Source organism: Kryptolebias marmoratus, linkage group LG19, assembly GCF_001649575.2.
Source record: "Kryptolebias marmoratus isolate JLee-2015 linkage group LG19, ASM164957v2, whole genome shotgun sequence".
Taxonomy (NCBI): Eukaryota; Metazoa; Chordata; class Actinopteri; order Cyprinodontiformes; family Rivulidae; genus Kryptolebias; species Kryptolebias marmoratus.
In genome coordinates, this window is record NC_051448.1 from 15,111,115 (window position 1) to 15,127,388 (window position 16,274).

At 37.8% G+C, this 16,274-nt stretch overlaps 1 protein-coding gene across 2 annotated transcripts in view; it reads left to right on the forward strand.

Annotated features, from left to right (window-relative positions):
* The window catches only part of LOC108231854 (MAM domain-containing glycosylphosphatidylinositol anchor protein 2), a 220,738-nt gene that overhangs the window by 189,460 nt on the left and 15,004 nt on the right, over window positions 1–16,274 (forward strand). For both annotated transcript variants that reach the window (XM_017409220.3, XM_017409222.3), the window contains exons 13-14: window positions 10,192–10,212; window positions 14,434–14,589. In XM_017409220.3, coding sequence (XP_017264709.1) covers window positions 10,192–10,212; window positions 14,434–14,589 — 177 coding nt within the window. The remainder of the gene's footprint in view (window positions 1–10,191; window positions 10,213–14,433; window positions 14,590–16,274) is intronic.

Here is a 16,274-nt window from a genome sequence, read left to right on the forward strand (position 1 = left end):
TTAATTAAGTCCAGCTGTATTTTCTGCTGTCGTATAATGAGGCTTGTTCATCAATACAAGGATGAAAATCAAGAGTTCTCTGTGGTTTCGGCAGCCATTTCTGTGATCACGATGACAATCTATAATGCATGATATGTATGAGGATGGAGCAGCAAAAAGTGAACTCATCAGACTCATTTGAATTGCATCTAACGCATTAAGTCATCAGAGGACAGCCTGATTTCATGCGTGCTTTGCTCCTTTGCAGTTTGAGCCAAACGAATGCTGATCAACTGACTAATCTCTTCCTCTGACCTTTATTACTTGAGTCAGGTTTATTCTGAACTGGGCTGAAGGCTGACTTGTTGCTGGCACACTTGAGAGATCATCGTAACACGATAGCATCACATGACTTTCATTTGGGTCATGAGACCAAACAGGGCTGGTCAGAGATGAGTCATGGTTCACGTCACTCAGTTTATCTCCATCCCAAACAACAGATTTTTAGTTTGTTTGTTTGTGATACCTTCTCAAATTTCTGCCAGAAGATGTGATGTATCCTGGAATAGTTCTAAAAAGATACATTGTATTTTTTTTTCTTTTTACTTTAGCTTTGGCCAACCAGTGCAATAGCAACTCTTTTAAGTCTCTTAATTTAATTGGTGTACATTTAAAGACCACAGCAGTCAAATAAAACAAGCTGCTTTACAAAAGAAATGCTATACACGTCACAATTAAAAAAGGACTGAATAACATTTTAATGGAAAGAAATCTCCAATTGAACTAAACTAGGGAAGGGAGGGAGGTCATCTCTTTCTCCTGGTTATAGTGATGAAGGACTATAAAACAAAAATGCATCAATACTTTACATAGAGACTGATGAAATTGTTACAGCAGTATTTTTAGATCTTTTACTTCAATTTTCCAAGTTGAAAAAAGAAGAAACTACATAAGTGTGTCTAATTTAAGATAATGGATCAGCCAGTACTGAGTCTCAAGCCAAGACTTAGATTATTTTGCATTTTATTACAGCTCAGACTTGCAGATTACATACCATAAGTAAATTAAAGTTAGTTAAATCAATGCCATCATGTCCTTGACATCTCAGTAGCTCTACATTGCAATAAAGAAAACTTGTGTTTCTGTTGTTCTTCTAGTTGTTCTTTTATTATCGACAAGCGGAAAAAATGCCAGGTTGTAGTGAACGTTTAATACAGGTATTATAGGGCTGTGTCTGTTATGTACTGTCGGGAGGGAAGGACATAATGCAGGTCCAACAGCTCCAAAAGACGATGAAAACCTATTTTCTCCACCACATTCAAAGCAATAAATTCAGCCACCCGTTCTATAATCCTTTTTGCCTTATCACTGTCCTGTGGAAACTTGCTTCTTCTCTTTGGAGTTTCCTTTAAAGTGTGTTGCTTAGCTGTGCCAGCTTTAAGAGTTAGCCTGGTGAAGTCAGTGTACTTTTTTTTTACTTTGAATGAACTTAGTGGTGGTGAAAGTAGCTCTATCACTACTGGCACAAGAAATGTCTGATTTGGAAACATTGCAAGTAGCTCATGATCTGCTCTAATTTAGCATTTTAAAATCCACTCGTACCACAGACTCATTTTACCATTTTTCTTGATACTTTTTGTCCAGTTTAAAGATGCTAAAGAGACATAAAAAAAACTCAAACTGAGATAAACAAGACACAAGTTATGTTTAACTTTATTACCTGGATAATCTCTAATAAAAGAACAGCCTGAGGCAGTCAGAAAGACTGGTAGTATTACTGGGAACACATTAAAATGCTATCATTTCTAAAGAAAGAAAGTAGCAGCTTGGAAGTAAAGTTGGCTTATAAACCTTGATGGCATGCTGGGTAAAATACAATTGAAAAGGATCTACAGTCGGCTCTGCAAACCCCATGAACTGATAAACAGGAACTTGAGATATGCATTTTCAGAAACTAAGTGTTTTCTGTCTCTGACTGACTGCTGAGATCTTCCTGAGTGCTGCTGCTGCTGCAGTTGTGAATAATTCAGTCTCACTGCAGCTCATCATGGCTGGTAAAAAGAGAATTGGAGAAGAGGGGAAGACACAGAAACGGATAAACTTTTCCCTGCTGGCTTTTTTTTTTTTTGGGGTGGTAGTTTGTGGTCTGAACTAAACCTTGAATTGAAATCAGAGGGTTGAATTGAATTCAGTCGAAGTGTGCTAAACAGAATTGTGGCTCATTAAGACAGATAGAGGCATGGGAGGATAAGCCGAAGGAAGCCAGTTTGGGACGGAATAGAGAAGGGAGTCAGAAAAGAAACAAAGTAAGTTTGCTGTTCAAATCTGCAGCCTGTGCGACGAGAGACCGGACTAATTATCACTCTAGGGCTGCTCTGCTCTCCCAGGCGCAGTGTAGCGTCACTCCATCAGGCCAATGTAGGTCTGAGCCAAATTCACTGCTATGAGAATGTGTCCCATTAGTCACCCTGACTGATGTGTGTAGCATGGTCCAGGATCATCTCTGCGATGGCTTCGGTTTAATTGTCTAAGTACGGGGGTTTTGTGTACCAACAGTCGCACCAACAGTTGCCTATAGATGTTTGTTCTATAAGGAAAGAATTTGTAGATTTTTAATTGTGGTTACAGTTCTAGCTGAATCATTTGTCTGTATTTAGCACTTAGCTAAATAAGCTAAACCTTGAAGATAATGACACTTCCATCCATGGAGTTTTTTACACGTTGCCCATGTTTGATGTTAGTCATTTGCAATAAGTTTCATGCAACTGTACACTTCATTAGAACTGGATAAGATCTGCTTCGCGCAGATTATTACCACATCTTTTTGTGTTCGTAGTTTGCCAATTGATAAATTCTGCTCTCTGTCAGCATTTTAGTTCAAGGCCGTTACATTTGTTTGCTTCTCTCCCATTCTCTGTGCTCCCATATACCATCTTAATTTGCCAGAATTCTCTGAAAAAGCTTTCATTTTCTGTTTTTTTTTTCTCTCAGAAAGAAAAGAATACATCTGAAGTTATGACTGAAAAGCAGCACATTAGGACTGTGTTTATAATTGCAGTCACTTTCAAAGCACCACAAACTTGATCCTCTATTTTCATTTTTAAAAATCTTTATGTACAGCATCATTTGAAAAAAATGCACCAGTGCTATAGATTTAACACAAAGGTTGTCCTGTTATCTTGGCAATACTTACATGTATAACAATCAAACAGAAAAGTTAGAAATGGCACAGCGTCTCAGTTTTTGTCCAGGTTGCTCCTCTCTGCTGTGTCTACAAGCTGACTTCTGGATTAACTCCACGGCCGAGGCTAACATGGGCTGCATTGCAAAACCGGGCATGTAGGCACAACTCGGCATAAGCTTTCAGCTATGATTGCTAAGCCACGAGCTTTCAGCTTTTATAGTAAAGTTCAACGATTCAAGTACCTAGACAGATGTGCCTTGACTGCACAGTGAAAACACAGATCTGATCCTACCCTCAAGAAGAAAGATTGTGACTGTTTTGTGGAAGAAAAAGACCAGGATTCTCCTTAAGTCTCCATATTCACAGCAGCTGTTACCACTTGAAAAGATTGTTGTTTAAACTGTTGCCAAAGAGAGGTGGAACCAGTTCATGTTTGTCAGTTAAATATATATATATTCTTTTGGATTAAATACTGTTTTTTATGAGGCTTTTAAAGGATTTTCTTATTGTTGCCCAGAACGTCGAGCAATTATTGTGATGCACATAAAGCTAATGGCAGCAGATTTTTGTGACTTGGCAAGAAAACACAAAAGAAGTTATAGTGTCCCCAGCTGTAGGATGAAGAATGGTTGTGTCACCAAACACTAAGGATGCTCTTTTAAAATGTGCTGCAATGACAAACTCAGCACCTGCTTGGAGTGTGTCAGTACACTCCTCTCTCGCTCGCTGGTTTTCCACCACAATATATGATTAAGTGTTTAAGCTTCCTGTCAGCCCTCAGTACAGCTGCTGTTTTTTAATATTACATTTATATCCATCTCATGGGGACATTGACAGTAACCTGTCTTCTCTAAATCTTAAACCACACTGGGTTTTTTTTTTTGTTGTTGTTGTTCATTTTTTTACTTTCTCTGAGGTGTCATTATAAAACTTGTGCTTGTCCAGTTACATGCCTGTTTGTACATTTGCTCTGGCTTGTTGTGGTTTGTTCTTCTTCTCATTTGAATATTCAATAATACATAGCCTCTAAATGTAATACATTGAATTTATATTGTTGTACAGAAGTACTTTTAAACTGCCTGAAACATCAGCAAATAGTTTGTTTTTCCTCCATCATAATTTAAAATGATAGTTCAGATCTATTAAAGTTGGGTTCTGTGAAAAGGTTACGAAGAATTAATATCTTAGCTGTTGCAGCTCTTTGAATGACCTTAGTTTGGCGAAATAGAGCTGAAGTCTGATTGGACTGATAAGCTAATGACTCATCTGAGTGGGACCAAAACCTATCTTATATTTGTTAAACTGATACACAAAGATTGATCAAAGAACTATCAAAACTATCAAAGATATTTTTTGTTCAAAATATTTCTACAAATTCCCACTTCAAAAAAGTTTTACTGCTGCTTTAAGAACCTTTTAGAGTATTTATTTATCACCAGCCCAGGGTGATTATTAAGAAGTTTAAAAAACTTAATAATTTGGACTTTCATTTACATGTTCACTTTATTAATACTGTAAATTAATGAAAAACTATAACCTTGTTAAACAAGAACTTGGGTAATATTCTTAAATAAGGCTGGACAGAATTAGAAAAACTTGGCATTATTATCGTTGAATGTGGCTACTAATTGCATTCAATGATAGTAGCCATTGGCTACTGTGTATTAATTGTGATAAACCCACATTCTTTTTACTCCTCTTTTGTATTTTGTTATTATGACGTTCCTGACCCTTTTCGATTGTTCTAGCATCTTATTCACTATCATTACATCCGGTTTGGACATCAAGGCCAGTGAGTCCATCAGATTGGCCCATCATATTATTGGGATGCAGTGCTTGAATACTTGGCACATGGAATATAGTGGCCTATGATTTATTGCAGTCCTTCACAATATTACTATTACTTATCCTAAATTTTAATTTTGTAAGTTGACAAAATATGATGCAGTTGAAAGGAACCTACATGCATTTTTGTAATAATATTCAGTAGCTTCTTTTTGAAAAGAACTTTCATGGTGTAAAGGGAAATTTGAAAACTGTATTGTTACAATGATGTTCATAAAAATATTACAGAAGTACTTGAAATCTTGCAAGACAAAGCTACTCCTAAAAGCAGACTTCCTCCTCAAAAACAAAAAGTATAGTGCAATGAATTCACTTTTGTAAATGTTTAGCTGTGATGTTTTCATAAAATGATACATTTTCTCATAGAACTTGGGTTGACAGGATCAGTTCTTCCTTCATTTGTATTCATTAAATATAAGCCGTTCTATGTGCAGTCAGATAACTCAGATTGGAAGAAAGACGGAACAAACCAGTCAGAGCAGAAGCCGTGACTCCCTGGAGTTTCTGTTTCGTGGTTTCAGCTCAGAATCGGTGAACATGTGCCAGCTACATTTGTTTTTTTGTTGTTGCTGGGGGTTTTTTTCAGGTTATATTTTGAACAGAAAGGAAACCAGATATAACATGTAAATTTAGCGCGCTCTTGAGGTTTGTTAGTGGGTGGACTTGTGAATAGATTGAAGGTAACCATTCCCCCACGGCCAACTCCCACATTTTTCAGGACTACTTTATGTTACTTTAAGGTTACCAGCTGTGTCAGGCTACACCAGAGTGGCTTGTCTGGTTATTTAGACAAGGTATCATGCTCTTCTGCAGATTATGGATTTTGTTCTGCTCATCTGGGTGTCTCTGCATGTCATTCTTTGTAAAAATCAACTCCTAACGAGCTGGCAGGAGCATTAGTTTGGATTTTAGTCATGCTCATTGCTGCTGTGAAAACTCATGTAATATATATGTGATTTGATTTCGTATTTTTGTTTTGACATACTGTATTTTTTGTTTGTTTGTTTCAGTTTTCGGCTTTCAAAAACAGATCCACATGGGGGTCAATTGAGAACTCCCAGGCTTTCATGAGTGTGTCTTCTGCACACTGATGCAAAAGCAGAGCAGCACACAGGCAGCTGACTGAACTGGGTTTTGGTTGTGTTTACTGGGTATGCGTGTGTGTATCTGCGGGGCCTGTGAGGAGTAGCTCAAACTCAAAAACAAGATTTTTTTTTTTTTTTTTTTGGTTGAAGGGCTCGAATGTGATGCTGCTCTTGTTATTTCAGTAACAGAGACAGCAGGGAAAGATTACTGAATTGCATTTACCCACTCTGCTATTACTGCAACTGATGGTTTGAGCTGTGAAGCCATCACTGGGCACCCACCCAGATCTTATAAACATGATGGATGGTAATTTTCCGAAGTGTGGATAATATGAGGTCAGTAAAATAAAAAAAATAAAAAAGAAGAGGAGAAGAAGCCAGGCATTTGTTGTCTACAGCCATGGAAATGTCTGCTGCTTTGTTATACAGCCGGAGGCCAGGGAATCCTGCCAAAATGAAGTGCTTGTGTCTGAAACAGCCTCCGTGGACCAATGTCCTTTGGCGGTCACTGAGCTCACTTTGCATTTCAATCAAAATTAGGCACTTTGGATGGAAGTCAATCATGCATCCAGCAGAAGTTCATCTTGTCCTCTTCGCTGGAAAAGAACAAACTAGGCAGAAGTTGGTACGAGATTCTGACCTTGAGCAAAAGCACCACAGTTTCACAGTACAAAAACTCAGATTCAAAAATCTACCACATCATTGAACTGATTTTTTTTTTTTCCATTTTAAAAAAGTACTATCACTACTGCCTAAAGCAATACCACTTGTTGCTACATTCATTAGTTGGCTTTTAAATCAGTGTAAGAGTTAAGAATTTTCCATTGTTTAATCATTTTATAACTTTTATAAATCTTAACATTTTGTATTGTCTTTTTGTTCTGCTTCAGTTTTGTTTTTATTGTGTATGTAGCAATGTGGTCAATCGCTGTTGCTTTAGATGTGTTTTTGACATAAACTCCTCCTTACTAAAATAATATTATTAATTTTTAGCTATATTATTTTGTAAAATGTAATGTATTTAAACCTATTTTGATTTAAGTATAAGAAGAGTGAGATAACACACACTTTTTAAAATCAACACTGTGAGCTAAAACATCAGAAAGGCAGCAGACTGTTTTGTGAAAAGTTGTGATTTCTTTCAACAAAAACACAAAGGTGGAAAATGAATTTATATAAAATAACTTATTGCAGAAAAAACTACTCCTTTGCTGTTTCCTGATTTGGACTATTTGTTGAACTGATAACGGTAGTGGCATATTAAAACTGTGTTACCTTAATGAGATAATTCAGATGTTTAACAGTTTAACTCTGACCTGATTGATGAGCTAACAACTCACATTGTGGCAGTCGATTAATATCCATTTTAAAATAACTCCAAAATTTTACAGCAGTTTAAACACTTACGAACACATTTTTCTAAACCTTTACACCACAGTTTTGCATTCCTTGCAGATTCTTCCATCAATAATATATACACCACAAATGCTACAGCCAGCTGCTGCTGCTAATTGTGCATGGAAAGAACCAAATAATTCTATGTGAATAACAATGCAAAGCAAACCTGATGGCAAGGCAAAGGTTTATAAAACAGCATTTGCATTTTGTTACATCAGCAGCCCACTTCAGTCCTGGCCCTGCTGAGACGAGCTGCTGGCTCGTCAGTCCAGTCCGACTTGAACTCGGTTTCTCCAAACTAAGGTTGTTCTAAGAGTTTTTTGATCTTTGAGCGAGGTGATATTAATTGTTCATAACCTTTTTACAGGAGCCAACTTTAAAAGAAAAAGAAGAAAAAAGATCTGAACTATTGCTTCAAAGTGTGATGAGTAGCTCGCCTCTGGTAGACAAGCCCTGAGCATTTTTTGGTTTTTACTACCAGAACGATTTCCAAACAACTGACTTTGTCTTTTTTATGAGGAAGAAAGTTCTGGGGGGTTCCTCTCCTTCCAGCGTTCACAGCAATAGGTGGGGCCAGAGGAGCGGTACTTTTGAAGTTTTGAAACTGACAGGATTACATTTCATTACACATTTAATCACTATTTAGAGCTTTTTCTGGTTGTTGAACTAAGAATTAGGAAGGTAATCTGATTTGAGGTATTTTTTTCAACTTTCACACGAATTGTTCACACCAATGCTTTAATAACACACCACATTATGTTTTTTAGGATTAAAGAAAGCATGCTGAAACGCTTGGCTCAGGCCTCTGTCTCAATTTAGTCTATTTTGTGTTTTTCCCCATATTCATTACAGTCATTCTCAATGCAAGTTAAATGATCTGTTAGCGCATGTGTGTATTTTCTGAGAGTATGCACGTTAACACAACAGTAGTAAAGTCGCCTCGGGGCCGCTTGAGTTGCTCAGTGGGGGTAGAGACATTGCTCGAGCAGACACATTAATCTAGACTGAGGCGCAGGGAGTCAGCCAGGAGAAGCTGCAGGTAAGAAATGTGACAACAAAAACATACTTTCCTCACTGCAGTGTCGGAAAGAGGAAGGCGGAGGGGCGAGCAGGAAGGATTTGGGAGGAGGCGAGGGGAACTGCGGGAGGAAAAGGAGGAAGGTTGAGAGGGAAAGAAGCAAAGACGACAGGATGGAGGCTGAGTTTTGTCGGAAAATTCTGGATCTTCTTCACAGGCCCGAGGGTGTCAGTTGTCACTTAAAGCATTTTCTCCGCAACAGCCCAGATCATTTCCTGCCCCTCTGCAGTTTGTGCTGCCTTTTGCGGTCGGGTGTAAGTTCAGTAAGAAGCAGTGAAGGCTGTTTTGCAAGCGTCTTCGACACAGAAGATGATTAGGAGGGAACAGAATGAAATTGCATTTCTTTCTTCTTGCAAGGTTTGTCTTCTTCTCTCCTTTTTGGTGTATTTATCTCTTTTTCCCCTCAAGCGACCTACATTTCCATTAGCAACATAATAATAAACAGAAATCACTTCTTGTACTGCTACTTTAAAAAAAAAAGGCCATTTCCATTAACACCGCAATGCTCCTCCACTCTTCACTACACGTTTTCCTTTATTGGAATGATTTGTTATTACTCATTTTAATTGGCTGGATTAAAATCCATTCCCCTCATGAATAGAAGGGTTTCATAAATCACACACAACAACACGATTTTGTAGTAAAGCTGATGTTTCTCATCTGTTCAGCCAGTCAGCAATCGATCATGAAAATGCCCATGAATCTTCTTGACAGGTTAAATGGTATTTAATCTGCAAAAAGTGAAGTGCCAACTAACTTGCTTGTTGCAACTCTGCGTGATATCCTTGACCTTTCTGTGTTTGCCACGGCAGCAGCCTCTTAAATTATCAATGAGGGAAGCATTGAACCGTGCTTTAGGTGGACAGAATGCCAACAACTGGGTTTTAATGGTTGCAAGTCAAGAGTCTTTAAGATACAAGTTTCCACAATGATGGTTTTGAGAACACAGACAAGATGTTGCTGTGAGGTGATTAGCTGCCACACTTGTGATTATCATTCATTTTATGATTTATTAGCATCTAAATGGAAGTATGAAACAGGCTTAGCTTTCTAAATGGAAGTCACCTTGGACAAGAACGTCAGCCATGCTGGTAAGTGACGGTAATGATAAGCTGTTGCATTATAAGCTTATTAATGTGATCAGGCGCTCCTCCTAATCCTGTCTTTTACATTAGATAACTGTCTGAGAATGACTGCTGCCACCTTTTCCTCCTCAGATCCCAGACATCTCTTTTTTTTACTCCCTCAGTAATCAATGAAATGTGTGGCAGATGATTGCTGCAGCATTAAAACACTTTTATATTTTTCCAGCATTTTTTTTTAATGACAAGGAGATCTTTCCAACAATCTCTGAGCAGTATTTTATATACGTATGCTTTTCCTACCACTGCGGCATACAAGGAGATGACAGCAAGATGAAAAGGGTAAAATGCATATGCTTGTGCATCATATTGTAAAGCCTAAAGTGAAACTCACAAAAAAAATAGACACTGTTTATAAGAGTGCACCGGGTGAGGTGCTTCTACAGCTGTGTGTGTTTATATTTAATGAGTGTCTCATATAATGACAGACAGCTATGATATTCTATACTAATGACTGTATCTGGCAATTCTCCTTCACAGCTCCCATCAACCCTCACCTGAGTAAGTACCATGTTCTCACTTTGCCTCGCTTGTCTGCTTTTTGTCTGTGAAAACAGTGGGGAGCCTAAATCCCATAGAGAAGTGACAGTCTACATGACTCTAAGTAGAACAAACTACAGACTGCAACATGCATTCACTGACAAAAAATGTTAAGCACCCAGATAAAGTGGTGGAAATTAAACGAAACTACTCATGTTGAAAGTTTATGTGACTGCACTGCAATGATTACAGTGTCCGATCAAATGGATAACGAAGGTGGCAGTATGGGCACTTTGTTGGTCCCATGTTGACAGGGTGTGGCATCCCCTTACGCTTTAATACAAGCAACAATTTGGTGTGGATCTTCGTTATACAGTTGCTGTATCTTCTCCTGTGACAAGTCGGCCCTCAGCTGGTGAGGTGAGGACAGTCTTGGGCAACCAGAACCTTCACATCGGGCGTCGCTGCCCTTAAATACGCAGGGGTTCCAACATGAAGCCACTGGGACATCTGTACGGCTCATATGCTGTGCATTTGCACAATACGATTACTCTGTCTTATGGAAACCCGCAATGTGACCCCTATCAAACTCTGTCAAGTGCTGGTAATGCTGTCTAATGTGTCTACAAGGCATATTCTGTGTCTGATGACTTTCACTCATTGTTTTGACCGACTGTCCACTTTCGCTCCATTTGAGATGCCGACACTTATCCCCTCTGGTGCCCATTCTAGATATATCAGCTCCTTAAAATCAACTCTTTAACATATCTATCATTGGTCTGCATGAGTGCCGAGGTACAATACGCCTAAATCAGACCATTCCTTCTGAGTACTTAACTACTTTTGTCAGTGAGTTTAGTCCTTACACATCTCTTTAGAAGCAACAAATAAATTTAAATGAGATCATTTGACATTTTTGGTCTCTATAAAGCCCATTTCTTTCCCTTGAACCTGACACTTAGCTCTTTTTGCTTTCTTTTAGCATGCTGCCACATAAGACAAAATATCTAGTTTCCTTGGAGATTGAAGTAATCCGGATGGGTTACTGAAAGTTACAAATTGATATCCAAAATACACTACACCACATTAAAGAGATTTTATTGAGCAAAGAAAGCCACATTTTACATAAGGGATATAATTTTTGCATGTAAGAATTAGTCGTGCATGTAAGTATAATTGCATGTTTGGTGCTTTGTGAGCATTATTTATGGTAAATATGTTCAATTCTATTAATATTTATTCTCATTTGTTGTGCATTTTATAGATGAAACTTTACAAATTCACATTATTCACGTCTAATCATTGTTTACTGTGCCGCAGTGCACTATTGTGTATAGTGGATTATATAATTTGTATAAAGTTGATTTATATTTTGGTGGGTGTTCACAAGAACATTGCCAACACAATAACAAACATCCTAATCACCGGCATCATTATCCAAATCCCCACAGGAAACTATCTTACCTGAACGCCTCCTCTTTCGACCCTCAATCCTCTACCGTCCCACAAATTCTCCTATCTCTCCCGCAGAGAGCGCGGAAAGCAAAAAAACATTTAGTTTAGCTCGCAGTGGTCGGGGGCGTTAATGTCTCGCACCACCCCTGCATTTAAATCTACATACCTACGAGGAGAAAAGTCAAGAGTGCCTGTAAATGCAGACGCATTCCTCTCCTTTTCCCACTCCTCTCCGTCTCACAGCATTGCTGCCCTCTTCCCTGTTTTCAGTCCATCCACCCACTCTCTACCTCTGCCTATGTTACTTCCATTACCTGAGTAGAAGCTGCAGATCCTACTCCTCTCAAGGTCACCACTCCAAACTTCTCCCAGCCACGTTTTAATAAATCAATGAATATTTATCAGAGAGCGCATGCTTGCATCCTGCATCTAAATACTCCACGTTTACTATCAATTTGAGGACATTGCTTAGCAGAACCATGTCCTGAGGTTCTGTGTTTAGCATAGTTTGTGTAACATGGATTAAATGGAGGTTTTGACACTGTTGATCCTGCTGCTATGCCCTCATTAAAATGAATGTGTCAGTTCTTCATGTGTGAGATTTTTGACCATTCATTAGCATATTCACTGTTAGACATTTCCCTCAAAGTGACCCATTCCAACCTCCTATGAGTTACAATTACCCTTTCATTCCTTAAAGGTGAAAGAAACACACAATTTCATTCTGTCTACACACTTCGCTGTTTTAAAAATTGCTGTCAAAGGGGCGTGCAGAGGCAGAGGGGAGAAAGGAGAATCTCCAGCTTGGAGATGAAATGTGATAGAGAAGGAGGGACATGATGCCGGTTTTCAAACTGATTATACAGAGTGCTACAAATGAGGCCTTACAAAAACCATTCAAGGACACGCAGCTCGTTTTTCTCTGTGTACTGTTCAAGGAGTAGTTCAGCAAATCCAGAAAAAAAAACCTCTGTGTCAAACAATACTTGCAAAACCCTCAGAGTAATGTTGTACATGAGATTTGCATTTAGTTGTATTTTCTTTCCTGAGGCTGAATGCTCAATGTTATCCATTATGCCTCAGTAATGGCATGTCTGATACACACTCAGAAGCACAATGCTCTTAGGTGTTATCAGTATGGCAGGCCATTGTAACATATAATCACATCACACTTCTGCCTTTATTTGCTTTTTAGATTTCAGTAATTGAAACATTTTTTTGTTAAAATTATATTGTTACTAGTCAAAATTGAAATGAAGTTTTTTTTAAATGACATTCATACTAATAATCATACTTTTTTTTTTTAAAAAAAGGGTCTTTTTAAAGTACTTATATATTGTAGCTATTTATAAATCTCATTTTCTATATAAAAAAAGGAAACAGTCTTATTTCCACAAGGGCATTTGTCCTACACACAAGCAATATTTTAGCTCAGAGATCCACAAGTATGTTGTTGACATATGAAATAACATATTTTAAGGAAAAATTGACATTTAAAAGTCTAACATGTTGAGATTAATCTATTTAAACTATATTTAATGTAAACTTTTTGATGTAAAAATTGCATTCTATCAGTTTCCTAATAAATAACCTAAAAATATTTATATCTACAGTGTTATTAGTCTATAATCTAATTATTGATGTCTGAAATTGTTTTTAATTTACTCATATTATAAATTCTGGATATTCCTAATGACATTTTTAGTCATAAAAATGTTTTTTATATGTTCAAAATTTTACTAATTGATATCTACGACAGATATTAGTTGTATGTATTTGTAATGAAACCTATGACAAATAGCAAAGATATTTTAAATATCTGAAAGGGTGATGGTCCTCGTGGGAATTCTGTCTCAGTTATCAGAAGATTCATTTTAAGGCGCTTTCACAAAACAGTTCCACGGTATAAACACATAAAACAAGCCCCTTTTTAAGCTACTTCTGGCTGTTAATAAATTGAGACGACTGTGACCTTTCATAAAAGAAGCTTGTATCACAGACATAATGAAGGTTTGAGGTGTAACTCAGCAACACATTACCGTAGAGCGCAATGCAAAAAAAGGCCATTTGGACATCTTTAACTCTAAATCCCACAACAAGGTCTTGATGACCCTTTCATGAATTGATTATTGCGCCTCTGTTCATACCTGATTTTGCAGTTTAAAGGCATAACAGCAGTGGTTTGATTTACCTCCTACCTTCTCAGTCATTTTGTGAATCACACAGAAACAACAAGAAGACTTCTCAGATCCAGCTGAAGTGTTTTGCAATAAGGGCCTTACATGGGATGAACTTGTACTTGTGGATACCTGGTGCTGAAAGTCCAATGCACATGAATGGGAAAGTGACTCCGTTTGTTCAAAGAGAAACGATGTTTATGATTTCTGACATGCCGACCGTGTCTAGAACAAATCATATTCTGGATATCTGAAAGATTAATTTTACCTAGAAAGACTGCTTTGAGGATCTTGTGTAACATTTGTATGATAAATTGGCTTTCCATATAAGCCTGAATCAAGAAACTTGTTAAAATCATTCAGTGTTGTCTCCGCTGCAGTCAGAGAGAGGTCACATCTTAATTTAGAAATTGTGTGCACCAGATTGCATAATGTAATTAGGAATTAGGCTGTTGTATGTACCCCTGAGACAGACACGCTGTAGGAAATCTCATACATACACAGAAGGTATCACACTGCTCACATGTATCACTGTAGCTTTCAGGCAGTTTGTAGCTCCTCACTGTTTTATGATGATGTGAACATCCAGCTCTGCTCTGCCGATCACCAGGGGAGTTCCACTGCAGCTTTGAGGAGGAGCCCATCTGCATGTTTACCCAGGACAAGAATGATAATTTTGATTGGACACGGCACAGCGCTGCCACCCGTGACACCAAGTACACACCCAACACTGGTCCCAGTGCAGACCGCACTGGTTCTAAGCAGGGTAAGTGGATCTAAAAGTCTAAACGTCACTTAAACCTCTTTTAAATAAAGAACAAGTATGTCATTCACCTGTAGTGGCATCATTTTTAAGCCAGTCAGCATAAAAGGGTCTTACCACACAGCAGTAATCCGTCTATTATCAAAGGCTGCATTTAGGAAAGGAATATCCACAATCTGTTTTTGGTTTTATCTTACATTTAGAGGGTGGCATGGTGGAGCAGTAGTTAGAGCTGCCGTATCCCTGCAAGAACCACCTCCGCCTTTCTGAGTGGAGTTGTTCTCCCTGTGCATGCATTAGGTTAACTGGTAACTCCAAATTGTCCCTAGGTGTGAGTGAGTGTGTGTATGGTTGGTGAATGGTGAATGTGATGGACTTGTGACCTGCCAGGGTGTACTCCGCCTCTCGCACAGTGAGTGACTGCTGGAGATAGACACCGGCTCCATGCAACCCGAAAAAGAGAAATGGGTAAAAAGAAAATGGAATAATGGAAGCTCCTCATGGACTGATCAGATCTGCATGCTACAAATTAGTTTCTGTAAATGAGAAAGATGATTTTGTTTACATTCACAACAGAGCAAAAATCCATCTTTCCAATCATCCTCCAAAGAACTGAAAGAACTTTCATCAGTATGTCGTTCTGTTTTTTGTTTTGTTTTTTTTGTATTTTTTCTTGATAACAATTTATATCCTTTAAACAGCAGGTGTGTCACAGAGACGCAAATAAATGTTGTTCTAAATTTAAAGTCTTTTTAATGAGTGTTGATTTTATTTTTGAGGTCTTCGATTTTTCCTAACAATATCTTCTGCAGTGTTTGGCTGTTTTATGGCAAAGCTTCACATACCTCATGACAATCATCAGATAGTTTTGATAAATAGTGTATCTCCACATTTGATATTTTTGTTTTTTTCTGACAAAAAGAAAGAAATCGAGATTTCTGCTGCTGCTTGTCACATTGGTGATTCCTCAGCTCACAAGTCTGCAGCTCATATGTTAGTAAAACCACAACATTTCCCAGGAACATCTAGAGCCTGAGAAGCAGTGACAGTGAAAATATCATCGTCTTTCAAAAAAGTTCCAACAGTTTTTAGGGATAAACATTTGAAGGTGCAGAAAAACCATTTCTCCCCTAGATGGGAACAATTTTAAAACAAACTCTGGTCAGAAAAAAGCACTCTGTGATTCTCTGCCTTAGCTTTCATTTCGAACTTTAGGGACATTGTCGCAGTTTTCCGCCTCCCTTTTTTTGTTTTTTTCCCCTCTAATTTCCCTTTGAGCATTCTCCGACTACTCATCTGTGACATATTGTACCTCGACAATGATTTATCCTGACAAGGTCTTTATCTGCAATTATTAACTGATGAAAGTACCATCAGAGACTGCCGTTGCAAGAAAAAATGAAAATGGTAAAAACTATTCAAACATTGTTCATATAAACAACATTCCTTATTAGGGTTAGAAAATTATACAAAACATTGGGGAATAGTTTAGCAGTGAAGCCAAAATTAATTGTGGCCAGTGGTCTCGTATAACATTACTCATTTTCAAGTATATTATTGTAAACGGAATCTTTTTTTTGCATTATGCTTAAAACAAGAGTTTCTTAAACAGCTCATTTAAATTTAGAGTACTGATCAGTCATGTAATGATGTGATCTATAGTTGAATCATTTTCAGAGAAAACAAGA